Genomic DNA, 14,080 nt, shown 5'->3' on the forward strand with positions numbered 1-14,080 from the left:
AGAGATTATTGTAATATGTGACTCATATTGAGTGAAACACGTGCACAAAAAAAGCAAACTGATACTGGAAGTGAGGCCGGGTGGAGCGAGGGGAGCATAGCGTACCAAGCGGAATGGACCTGCAATATAGTAGAGAGGTATTTGAGGAATTTTTCTAATATCTCTGTACGGCTAAGGTTAGTATAAATACAAATGATGTAACCCTAATTTCATATAACGAAATTCAGTCACCGCTCGCTCCTATGGATGCAGGCATACTGTCGAATTACATTAAATTCATGTATTTTGTTACTTTAGTACTAATTATCATAATTGCCGCACATTTCGTAACATATCCATAGATCTCCCAATTTGCAGCCCTTAATCATAGTTAATTGCCCATGGCGTAAATGAAATTGATGCTCATGCCATTGCGGTGGAGGCAGGAGAAAAAGAAGGATCTGTAGCCTGGGTGGGGGTTTTGCGAAGGGAACGTTGCAGGGATTGCAAAACAAAGGTCGAGGAAGTTGCAGAGGCAGAAGATGTAGTGGGGATATAGATGCATGAAACGTTCTCTTACGCAAGAGAACTATTCTCTCCCGCGTGAGAGAGAACAGCAGAGGTTCATAAAATGGCGTTAGTTGCGTGGGAGGGCTCCAAAACACAACCGTTTTGATAAGTGAAGACAAGATGAATTTTTGTCCGTTGATTTTTAGATTGGCCACATGTCAAGATTTTAAGAGAGCATAGGAGGATGGTCCCTGTAAAGGAGGGGATTTGAACCCACATTGAATGTAACGGGAGTTATTACTTGAATCAAACATGCAGTAAATAACAATATATATATATATATATTCATGTACACGACTATACCGTGGTACCAGGACCGTACCTTATTATAAAATTTCAACATTTATTTATGCATATGTTCATACTAGCTCACCAAATGTAAGAACCATTATCTGCAAAACAGGATTTTAAAATAATGATATTATTTTTAACATAATATCTTAAAATAATAACTTAATCTGAGATGCTTGCTAAGAAATTTTGAAAATTAAGTCAAAATTCAACTCAAAATTAAGTCAAATGTTGTGGGCTGGCCTTCCTACCTAGCCCTTATACTATAAAATTGTTAAAAGAAGAAAAACAAAACAAGTATAAAATGAGAACAAAATTTTATAATAGGCTCCTAGGAGTATATCATGCACGTGTTGCATTATGGAATCTAACATTTTTTGCTCAAACATTTTATCCATGACACATCAATAAAAATGAAAAAATAATCAATAAAAGTAGTACAACTGAAAAAAGATAATACCGAGTATCATTTATGTGTCATATAATCAATGATGTGGTACATGTAATGCACCCAATAGTGGGAACTTCGGCCACCAACGAGTCTTTTGGACCCCCTAATGTGGTACCAATCCCCTAGAGTGACGCTCCTATTACTGTGCGTCCCTCATAATTAAGCCGGATGCAGTTTACAGTTCTCGGCGCTTACCAGGCCAGCCATTCGCTTGATTCTTCATCCCACGACACGTGTCGTGATCGATTTCTACTCGTGTAGCCAGACCAATCTTCGAGCGCATCAACTGGGACTCAAACCCACGATCCTCCGCTAACCTTCTCGACGCTTACCACGGCTTATTTTGTGCTTACTAATGTAGGATTTCAAAATCCATTTATGCATATGTTCATACGGATACAAACTGGGCAAATGTAAAATAATCATCTTCTACAAAATGTGCTTATGAAAATAGTCATGTCATTATTAACATTAAACATGCCAACTCACATAACATTCACAAAGTCTAAGATGCTTGCAAAGAAGTTCCTCCGCTATCTAACATAGTACTACTAGTTTACCAACCCTAAACTAAACAGGTTCACCAACACATCAATTTTTTAATAAATTCCAGAAAATAAGGCATACCCACATGGTCTCACATGCCAAAAGCTTCAATGAGTTCACACTAAACCCTTAACCCAATCAACAAACAAATCAGATCATTCAAGATCATACCCGAACTTAATCAAAGCATCACTTTCTAGCCAATAGTGAAAAAAAAACAAAATTATTCAAAATCTCAATCTATGGTAACCATACATATTATTCATTTATTCTAACTGATACACAGGCAGAAAATATTACAAAAAATAAAATAAAATTCGTCACCGTACCAAATCAAGCGGAGGAGATTCAAATCAAACATAACTTTGAACTTTAATTCAAAGCAAAAGCTAGAAGGGAAGAAATTTATTCCTGGAGAACAATTCCAGTCTCCAAATTCAGACTAGAAAACAACAAAACTCTACCGTGATCGTACGAATGAAACTGACCCTTTATTAGATACGATCATATTTCACTAATTAAGAAAAATTAATGGGAATAGATCTTAAGATTAAACGATTTGTTGATCCATGCCTTCCAGCTCCCATTCCCCTTCCGATTCATAGCCGCTGTAGATTTTCCATTGTCCGCCACTTTCTCTGGCTGCGGTTTCTTGCACAGCATGAAGTTCCTAACCCCACACGATCCGATTGTTTCCCAAGGACTCAAAGCTACAAATTTTTTTTTATAAAAAAAAAATAAGGTTTAATCGAAATTAATTGAACAAACACAAATAAAATCATAAAGTAAACATCCAAAACTTTTTAATTTTACGTTAATTTGTTACCTTCTGATCCGGAATTAGAGCAGTAGAGGAGGAAATTGTTGAGATCGGATCCGAGAATCGGAAGCCGACCCTCTCGAGCGTAGGACTTGAGGGCAGTGTCGATGACGGCGGCGACGAGCTCCTCCTCGTTCACCACGAACCGGATCGGCCCGGCGCTCCCAAGAACATTAATGCTGATCAGCAGACGATTGCCCTTTCCATTCTGTTGATTCTTCTTCTGCTTATAGAGCAACATCTTTTCGGTAACAAAGCGAATCAACGCTTACTTTCTTCTCCAAAAAATGAATACCAATTCTCAATGTAACAATTACAGAAAAAAAAAAAAAAAGATCTGTCAAGAATCAAAACAAAGGGGGTGCGTCGAGGAGAGAGATTACGGAGAAATGGCAGAAGGGGAGAGGCGAGAAAGGGAGAGGAAGCGCTCTAGGGGTCGAGGCCGAGGCAGCGGTAGTACCAGCCTTCCTTGCAGGAGGCAAAGGAGAAAGCAGAGGCGACGGAGAGAGGGAGGAGAGATTCGCCGGCGACGATTGAAAGAGACAGCGCGGATTGGGGTCGCGCGGTCGCTCCCGAACCAGAAGAGGCGAGCATGAAATTACTCAAGATTTCCACCATTCACAACGTGCTGGGGCTTCGATGGTTGATTCGATCGAGGGAGGAGACTTAGATGGCAGCGGGGCCGTTGAAGATCAACGGAGAAGAGAGAAGGGTTAGCGCGAGAAGAAGATGGGAAGGGGCATTCAATTTAAAGGTCTAAGGGGTTAGGGTTTGTTGTTTTAGTCGGCTCTGTTCCGCGAATCGGTATGGCGATTTCTATCGGCCCCGCACGCTGCTCCCTCTCTCCCTCTCTTGGCCTCCCTGGCGGAATCTCTCATAAAAGGCTGGTACGTTACGGAAGCTGTCCCCTCCTACTCCCCACCCCAGCTTTTATTTTATTTTATTTTTTTTGTTTACTGGCTGTGACCTTGCCCACCATAGGTCATATATTCTATTCCCTTTGCTTATCATTATTAAGTCCATAATTCAACAATATATTTCTCTGAAAAATAGATAAATTTAATTTAAAATAAATAAATATTTGTGGAAGTTTTGAGAAATTCGTAGAAATTTATCTTTCTATTTATTTTTTTGTTCATATTTTTTTTATAAAAAAAGAATTTTTTTGTGATATTTGATTAGCTCAAATTAATTTTTTTTTTTAAAAAAAACTTGAACTTAAATTACTGGAATGAATTTTAAAATAGAAAAAATATTTGTGAAAATTTACATTTATTTAGAAATTCATAAAAAAAATTCTATCTCTATTTATTTTTTATAACTAATATAATAATGAATAACAAAATTGGTTTATCCCTTTTGCTAAAAGAAAATAATTTTAAAAATAAATTGCAATATTTTACTCGATCAAATTAATTTTAAAATTTTTTTAATTTAAAATCACTGGAATTAATTTTTTATATTTTTTTTAAATCTTATATGTGTATTATTGTAAAGGGAAGGACAAATCATGATAATGCCTTTTGTTCCTATTGTTAATTTTCTATTTTTATTGTCAATTTTCATAAAAAAAATAAATAAAAGTCAAACTTTTTAAATTTGGTTTGTTTTGACAACCTATTGCTACACTATTCCAGTATTTAAACTTGAATTTTGTAAATTAAATTATTCATTTTATGTAAAAATTTTTAATTAAAATAAAAATAAAAGTCCAAGTGAATTTAAGATATAACTGAGAAAGAAAGATCTAAAACATTTCTCAAATTTTGAAAAAGAAAATGTGTAAAATTACTTTTTTTCCATTTTCTAATTGTCATGTATGATAGAATTGTTGTTGAAGCACAAAAAATGAGTTCAAAAGTTAACCCTAAACAAAATAATTACAATTAATATATGATGTTTTATAATTTATCTTCTTCTTTTCATTTTACTTTTTTAATAATATTTTTAATTACTATTTGATTTAAAGGCAAAGATGAGCATGAGTTTAATTAGGCTTTTGATTTGTTATAATTTTTAATTGCTATTTTGCTCTGACACAATACATGCGCGCGCATGTGTGTGTCTATATATATTAATATTGCATTTTATACTTATTTATTTATTTATTTATTATAAGTTACAAAATATATTAATCTCTTCCAAAGTTTAATAATAATATTAAAAAATTATTATTTTTAAAACAATTATTTATTTTTATTTTTTTGTCATTCCTCATTCAATTATTGTCAGTCTCTTAATAATTTTTTTATTCACCATTATCACTTGCTTCTCATTTTATGCACGTGAGATTGTTTCATAACTATGAAACTTGCGGCTCTCGAGGGGAGAGAAACAAACGTACTAGGTAGCGATGGAGCTTGAGGTTTTATAGGTTTTATAACTTTTTAAAATTAGTATTGTTTACAGCTTGTTATCTCTAAGCACTTTCCATTGATGAGGAAAAAAAAAAGACATACCTTTGTATCATGAACTGCCTACATATGCACACAATTAACATCTCTAAGATGATGTAACACATGATAGGGATGCAAATCTTAGCTTCCCTCTTTTCATATTGGAAATTAGAAAATTCAATTGTCCTTTTCTTACCTATGTTATTTTCCTTGTCTTTATATGTTACTTTGTATTATTTTCTCATATGTTGTTATCATTCTTTAACCACAAAAATACAAATTTAATTTTTTTCTAACTTCATCATTTGTCAGACATGTTTAATATTTGTTTGGTTGAAATTTGCATGCATTATAGTTTGTATGTTTGTATTCCTAGCACCTATATTTTTTAGATATAGGTATTGAAGTGTTTGGCTATGAAGCTGTTTGGAGAGACCAATCACAATGCAATTAACTTGTTTGAGGTTTGGCGGCTATAATTAAATAACTCGGACAAAGTGAGACGAAATTCCAATCAACCCCACTAATCAATTTGTGACCCTTCTAGACCTTAGAACTAAAATGTCTTGTTAAAGAAACGCCAGCTAATACATTTAATACTTCTTTTTGCAACAATTGTTATTAATCATCACCATCTTTTTTTTTTTTTTGATATCGCCGGGTGTCCTCAACCGGCATCTACCAGATTATTCTGAGATGCAACACAGCCAAGACTATTCCCGCGCCCCGTGATACCGGCCCCACAGCACCACAAGGGTGTAAATTCAGGAACCCGGGGAAAATTCGAACCCGGGAGGCGCAAAGACTGACCTCGTGAGAGGCACACCCAGTGAACGAGTTCACCATCTTTGATACAACTGAAAGGGGTGATTGAATCCTCAAATCAAGAGAAGACCTCCTCCATGCCAACTTAAGAGATGTATTACAACAGCATGATTCTTCTGAGAACTATGAAAGCACAAGTGTCTTACCAAAAATTAGTCATTGAAGTCTTTAAAGAACAAATGGTCAGAATATGGAGGTGTGGGTGGATGGCATAGGACAAAAGCCAAGAAGGAGCATAGATGACTTGAAGGAGGCGTCCACTTGCCAGCACAGCTATAAGATGAAGAGTTAAACCAAAGAATTTTTTTTTTGTTTTTTTTGTTTTTTGAGCATGTGTTTATAGAATAAAAAGGGAGGTAGATACTAACATGACTAAGATCTAGGTGTTAATTGAAATAGAGTCTTTAAAGACACTACAAGAGGTCTAGATATTAATAAGTCAAAGAATTTTCAAAGACCTCTTTCCTCTACTTTTGATGAAGTTGGTGTTGGAAATGGTATGATCCCAAGAGGGGGAGTGAATTGGAGATTTAAAAACTTTTCAGCTAATTTAAATATTTCGCCGATTCACCACATATTATATTTTATTCAATATTAAACGCGTGTATATAAAAAGATTATGCTACTTGGTTCATGCATACATGCGTATCTCATTCAAAGTAAATGTGTGCATGCAACTAAATATAACAGTAAATCAATATGTCACACATATTGAATTTAAAGCGCAGTAATTTAAATAAGATAAGGAGAGAGAGACACAGAAGATTTGTTATCGAGGTCCGGTCAAACCAACCTATGTCCCCGCCTTGGGCATGCCTCCCAAGGATTCTACTAAACCTGCTCACTTAACCGGGCGGAACAGAAACCATTTACATCCTTTCCTTATGGGGCTAAAAAAACTTTAGCTCAATTACTAAGCTGAGCCGAACTAGTCTCACTTATGGGGCTGAGACTCACCAATTCAATTTTCGGGCTGAATCGAACCAGTCTCACTTACGGAGCTGAGACTCCCTGGTTCAATTAATGGACTGAACCCAACCAATACAATAAAAACTATTTTTGTACATAATACAATGCTGCTAAATACAAGCAGAAATGTACACATTTAAGCTCAAATGCAAACACTCTAAAATGATATGAAATGTATGTTCAGTAGAGTAAGGGTGTGTTTCTAAAAATATTTTTCCAATCTTTGAACATAATATGTACGATAAAGACTTCAAAGATTTAAACTCTAAATCAAATATTTCTCCAAAAATATTTTCAATAAGACATAGGAGAATCTAGGGTTATAGTTTCAAAAACTTTGCACAAAATAAAATATATGCATTTGAAGATCCATGTGCAAATCAAAGCAAGTAAAAACCCAAATAAAATATATGCTCTCTTTGAAAAGATTTTTTAAAAAATAATAAAGAGAGATTCGGTGAGTAAAAGATTTGTCCTAATGAAAGAGTTTTTACAATAAAAATGTTTTTGGGAGAACTTTGATTAGGATAAAATTAAAGAGAAAAATGGCTAATCAAAGTTTCTAATTTTGACAAATGAAGGGATATTTATAGTTTGTCTAAAAATTATGACCGTTAGAGACCTATTGAAAATTTTCAAAAAAGTTTAATTAAGTTTTAACCTTAATTACCGCAGTTAAAAATGAGCAATCCAAGAGTTGCGAGTGCCTGACCTGAAGTTCGGTCGCCCGAGCATATACAACAGAAAAAGTCATTTTTGAACATTCGGGTGCCTGAATATGGGCTCGGTTTGCTGAATCGAAGGCAATTTCAAAAAAGCATGATTCGGTCACCCAGTCTAAAGTTCAGTATGCCAAACTTCAACTTTCGGTCGCTCGAGCCATATTTAAGCAGGAAGTTCGGGCGCCCGATGAAGGTGAAAAGTGATCACTCAAGGGTTCGGTCGCCCAAGGACGCTCAGTTCAATTTGGTTTGGTTGCCTGAACCAAGTCAAACTAGTTGACCAGTCAGTCATTCGTTCAACTGAGGAGTTTTCAACGCACACAATTCGGTCGCTTGAAGCCCTTTCATACTTAAGATTTTGTCCTGTTTTTTAGCAAAATTATGTGCAAGGACCTAGGGTTAAATTAAGGTCTAAGCTTTTTTTATTTTACCCTAAAAAACCTAGCATCGGTCGACCGAAGTCAGCCCTAAGTTCTGTCTACGGTTCTGTCTGAGCATTCAAATCATTTAATGCATATGCATGCATTATTACACACCAGAATAATAAAAATTAAAATGCATGTACAAATTGAAACAAATGTCTTCTTCTTCTTCTTCTTTGCTCTCCTGTCCTTATGAAATATGCCAGTTAATATCGCTCTTCAAGTTCTTCTGGCATCCATCTACCGGTATCTTATGTTCGTGTTGAATTGGAAACCTATTACACACTAAATGTACACATAAGATATTGGTGGTTTGTCAGCATCAAAATAGAGATCGGATTCAAAAAGCCAACAGTTGGTGAAAAGGATATGGTATTTATTTACTAGTCCATATCAACAAGGAAACTAACCTTAGTTTTAATGCATGAAGAAAAACAAAAAAAGCAAAAGCTAGTCTTCTATGTCATAGTAATGCACTAGGCGGCCCTAAAAGGGAAAGATATTCTAAAGTTGAGAAAAATGAGATTGTTGGCCCTAAAATCGAGTCTAGAGGTAGGGTGAAGAGACTCTTTTGCATATTTGTGCTTTCTTATACAAAATATTAAATCTGGTGTAGGATCGGATTGGTCGACCTAGTCCTATGGTTCAACCCTCACACAAGTACATACACTGATAACACTTTGATTTAAAATTTTAATTAACCAACATAAACACCATAAATTATGCAATATTTCACATGTTCGAGGATTAAAAAAAAAAAAGGTATATGACTTGTCCATAAATTAAGTCTTAATTGGTCCTTCACAAAGGAATCAAGTTATATGCAGCAAATATGTTACTCAAAAAGTCAAGAATGTAAGCCCTATTGTTAGCATAGCAATATTCCCAAAATTAATTTTAAACTAGCAGGTATCAATATTGCAATCTATGAATTCAAAGAGTTTATTAAATATGAAATTTTAGGTTTTCAAGCGAAGGGTTTATATAATATAAATCAAAGGTTTATAATCAAATATGGCTTAAAAAGATTACAACCTTACCAAAGGAAAATCTTTGGGATGACTTGAGATTATCCAACACAAGATTAGATCACATCGTAAGTTCTTCTTGCAAGCTTTGAACACCAAGACGAACACAGTTATGGAGTGCCGGGGAGGTGACCGTGTGGGTGTATGTTGGTGGTGATCGTGTGGTGTTGATGGAGGTCGGAGAGTGGTAGATGGAGGAGGGGATGATGGATTCATTGGATAGTTTAGTGGTCTTTTTCGACTTGATCTCCAAAGAGAACATTGTAGCCTCACACTACTCACTCACAATGAGAGGAACAAACTTCACTAGCTCAATAATGGAAAACTTCAATATATTCAAACTTCTTCATCTTTGTGTTTATAATGAGAAGACTATTTATAGACTTACCTTGGGGTGACAAGGCATAGGAACAAAGCAATTGGGGGGGGGGGGGGGGAGACAAAGCATAGGAACAAAGCATAGAAGGGGGGGACAAAGCATGGAAGGGGGGTACAAAGCATGAGAACAAAGCATGGGGGGGGGGGGGACAAACATAATAAATGCTAACACAACTTTCTGACATAATATATACTATCAGATGCAAGCTAGGTTGTCTTTCAATATTACAAATATAATAAATAAGCCAAAAAAGGGGACCTAAATTCGTGTGGGACCCACATGGGTCTTGAACTCGGACTTGCAACTGTATATCAACCCAGGTCTTCTTGTACCGAAAGCCTTCACATAATCTTTGTGTACCTACAAAAAAGTTACAAACCAAAGTGTACATCTGGAGGTCGTCCACGTGTCACCATGTCAGCAAAGGAAATAGTCAAGGTCGATTGATCCCCATCATCTCTCTTATGCCCAAAAGAATTCTTCTCTGAAGAATGAGAAGTGATGTATTGGGAGTAAAACTCTAGGTTGAGATGAAAGAGGTCCAACTTCGGGTTGAGACGAAAGAGGTCCACTTTAAGTATGGAGATCTTCTTGGAAAATGGCTTGCCTCTCCACTTGGCCAAGAACTTTTGGTATGATCCTGCTCATGTGAATGTTGTCTTGTCATCCAATGTCTTTTCAATTTCATCGTAGTTCTTGGGTATGGGTAAAGGTGGGGATAAAGGCAATTTTGTGTTTTCAGGTTCATTATGAGTGGGGAAAGGAGTGGGATCACCTACAAGGTGAGTATTTGAAGGTTCTACAAAAGAAAATGTTTCAAGAAATGGGGTTAGATCCTCAACATTAAAAACATTGTTAATGCCAAAATCAATAGGAAAATCAAGCATGTAAGTATTAGAACTAATTTTATTTAAAATTTTGAAAGGACTCATCTTTTTACCATGCAACTTTCTTACCTTTCCTTCACGAATCTGCTCAAGACGAACACGGACCATAACCATATCACCATGTGAAAATTCTTGTAACCGGCAATGTATGTAAGCACTAAATTTATAATGTTCATTGGTCAAGTTAATTTTCATTCTTATTTCAGAATGTAGGTCATGTCAGTACTTAGCAAAAGCATCGACTTGTTCACTCACTCTAACCTGTGGAGGTAATGGGATAAGATCTATAGGCTTCCTTGGTTGGTAACCAGTGACAATCTGAAATGGGCTAAGGCATGTGGTTCTATTCACTAAGCTATTGAGTGCAAATTCAGCCATTGGTAGACACAAATCATATGAACCTATGTTCTCACCCATTAGGCATCTCAATAAGTCACCTAAGCTCCTACTAATCACCTCAGTTTTGCCATCGATTTGGGGATGATAAGCACTAGAAAACTGAAGTTTAGTACCTAACATTGCCCACAAAGTTTTCCAAAAGTAACTTAGAAATTTTACATCCTGATTAAAAAGATGGTTTGGGGAAGACCATGCAATTTCACAATTTCTCTAAAAAAGATGGATGCAATTTTTTAGGCATCATGTGTATTAGCCTTGATGGCTACATGAGTTTAATTGTCTTGTTTTGATGATAGCAACTCATTAGTGGTTATAGGCAAGCTTATCTTTGCATGTTAAGTTATGGTAATTATAAATACAAATGCAAAGATTAAGTAGATTCTTAATATGTTAGACATCATCAAAAAGAGGGAGAATGTTAGCCTTGGTGGCTATACTATCATGGTTTATATGTTTTGATGATATTAACCTATATGTTTTTCCTAGTGTTTTCCATCTTTACAGATCATGTTTTGTATAGGTTCAACTGGTAGTTACATGAAGTACTTGATCAAAGGCAAAGATCTGACCAAGTTGACGTCAAGTAGGAAAGATCAAAAGGACACTCACTCAGAAAGGACTCGAGCACAACCAAAGGAAGCTTTATGTTGAATTATATGTAATATGGGTTGTGTGAGGTAGGAACATTTTGTAACTCTTGCGGTTTTGTTTCATATATAATTCCTGAGCAAGAGTTGAGCAAATGCACATGCATACCCACATGAGTTTATAGGATTTCACAGAGTCACAAACTCAACATACACAGTTTTCAAAGTTAAATTAAAGAGTTCGTCAAAAGAATGCTAAACTCAAAATATGTTTTTCAAAGAGACAAGTTTTCAATATCTTGGTTTTATAAACTTTTTCATACTTGGTCCTGGCTTTGAAAAAACATGTTTAATGTCCTAAAGCCTCAAGAAAGTCAAGTATATTTTTATAAAGAACATACTAGCATATAAGATATCAAAATGAGCTTTCAAATGTGTTTTCTTAAATAAGATATCTTAAATTCAAAATAAATTTCATAAGGACAAATTTTTAAATTATATTAGTGTTGTAATCTTTTACAAACTTGATTCTAGTTGGGTTTAAAACCTCAGTTATGCACCTATCAAATTTCCTGAACATCCTTCAGTATTTGGGGCATAACTTTGCTAGAAAAGTCCAAAAATGATGATCTTGGTGTCTATGAAAAGTTAAGATAAAATAGAACAACTTTCGTGTTGATGACTTTTTCTAATTCAGGGCACTCATTGACAATTGGGTGCAACTTGTTAACGATTCTAGGCAAAATGTTAATGATTGTCAGCAGAGTGCTACTAGCTGATGAATGGGGGCCACTAGTCGACGAGTGGGGGTCAATAGCCAACGATTTGCATCTCGAACAGCGCACCAATGGCACTAGAAAATGGCTAGTTTTTTTTTTTTTTTCAGGATTTGCTCCCAATGGTCTAATAACGACTAGCAAGGGTTTTTGGTTATAAATACAAGTCCTTAGACTTGTTTAATATGGCTTTGGTGATTTATACAAGTTCATAGTAAAAAATATCATTTTATACAAAACCTAGGCACTTTGCGTCTTTGTTATTCATTCACAAGTGCTCAATCTATCTTACTCTCTAAACTTGTGTGATTCAAACCTTGAGAGAATTGTGTGAGGTTTGCTTTGTATTTCATATTTGCTCATTTATGAAGGCTCTTGGTGAGCGTGGTAGGGATTTGTTCCTGATTGTAGGGATTTGTTCCTGAGTTGTAAGGCTTCTCCGCCAGTGAAGGAGTATCCTTAGTGGATTATGGAATCCTCGCCTTTGTGCTAAGGCGTGGACGTAAGCTTGGTACCAAACCACGTAAAAATCCCGCTATTGATCTTTCTCTACCCTTCTTTTTATTTTATTTGTCTTGTGCTTGATTTACATTATATATATTGTGATATAATTGCTTGCAATATTGCCAAGAGTTTTATTTTGTAGAGAATCAAAAAACGCGAAAAGAGTTCATTCACCCCCTCTGACTCTATATACTCTCGAGCTAGGACACTTAAAAAGTGGCATCAGAGCAAGGCACTTGAGTTTATTAGAGTAAAATCCAAAGCATAAAAGATCAATGGAGTATTCGGTGAGCACCTCTTCACAGGGACGATCCATTTATCAACCACCGTTGTTCAAAGGCACCAACTACCTCTCGTGGAAAAATAAAATGGTCGTCTTCATTCAAGCTTACAACTTAGATTTGTGGGAGATATTCTCCAAAGGAGACTTCTCAATCACAAAGAAAAATGACAGGAATGTGGATATTCCCAAGGCTTTATTGGAACAATCACCAAGCAAAAAAAGGTTAGTTGAACTCAATTTTAAAGCAATGCATATTATTTATAGTGGTTTAAATGATGTTGTACGTAGTCTTATTTGTGAATGTAAAACCACAAAAAAAAAAAAATATATGGGATATACTTGAAAACATCTATGGAAACCCATCTCAAAATGAACAAACAAAAATATGCATGCTAGTTAGAGAATTTGAGATGTTTAAATTAAATGATGGTGAAGAAATTTCTTCCATGCTCACTCAGTTCACACACCTCATTAACAACTTGAAAGCACTTGGTAGAATTTATTCATTAGAATATTATATTCAAAAAATTCTCCAATCCTTACCTAGAGTCATCTATGACGATTGAAGAAGCAAGAAATCTAGAAAAACCAAAGATATAAAATGGTCTTGTCTTAGATACACCTTGTTCTAATCACCAAGAAATAAATGAGGATAATGATATTGTGCTAATCACAAGAGAACTTAAGAAATTTTTAAGTAAAAGAATGCAACAAAAAGAAAAAGAAGAGTCATGCATTGGATGTTGTGATTGTAATAACTTTAGGCATGATATGGTAAATTGCCCCCTAAATCAAAATGAAGGAAATTTTTTAAATGGAAATCATAATGCCATGAATGGTGCTACTTGGAATGAAATCGATGGTTTAGCCACTGATGATGAAAATGAGAAAAAAACACATCCATGCTCCATGGCTAACGAATAAGAAGATGAAGTAAGTTCAGATGAGAAGAATTATACTCCTTCATATGATGAAGTAGTAAATAAATGTACAAAATTGTTTGATGAATTACTTTAAATAAAAAGGAAGAACAAAAATGTTGGAAAAGAGCTTGTTTTGTCAAAACAAAGGGAATTTTCTTTGAAAGAAGAAAATGAACCCTTAAAAAGGGAAATGAAAAGCATAAAACTTTAGAAATAAAAATAAAAAGCTTCAAAAATAAATTGTTAAAATGCAAAGGCAAAGAACCTTGACTTTGTTCCAGCTTGAAAAAAGGAAAATATTTCCCTTAAAAAGAAAAATGATG

The 14,080-nt window shown here is 35.1% G+C and overlaps 1 protein-coding gene across 2 annotated transcripts; it reads right to left on the reverse strand.

The window, feature by feature from the left end:
- Positions 1-2,078: 2,078 nt before the first annotated feature.
- LOC131152734 (uncharacterized protein At4g22758-like) lies at positions 2,079-3,615 on the reverse strand. Of its 2 annotated transcripts, XM_058104579.1 has the most exons (3): positions 3,041-3,566; positions 2,664-2,932; positions 2,079-2,547 (listed from the first exon to the last, which is right to left on the reverse strand). In XM_058104579.1, exons 2-3 carry the CDS (start codon positions 2,896-2,898, stop codon positions 2,366-2,368), a joined length of 417 nt encoding a protein of 138 aa, XP_057960562.1. In that variant the 5' UTR covers positions 2,899-2,932; positions 3,041-3,566; the 3' UTR covers positions 2,079-2,365. The 2 variants fall into 2 exon arrangements, with proteins under 2 accessions (XP_057960562.1, XP_057960561.1); XM_058104578.1 differs by having other exon boundaries at positions 2,664-3,615.
- Positions 3,616-14,080: the final 10,465 nt, after the last annotated feature.

Source organism: Malania oleifera, chromosome 4, assembly GCF_029873635.1.
Source record: "Malania oleifera isolate guangnan ecotype guangnan chromosome 4, ASM2987363v1, whole genome shotgun sequence".
NCBI classification, from domain to species: domain Eukaryota; kingdom Viridiplantae; phylum Streptophyta; class Magnoliopsida; order Santalales; family Ximeniaceae; genus Malania; species Malania oleifera.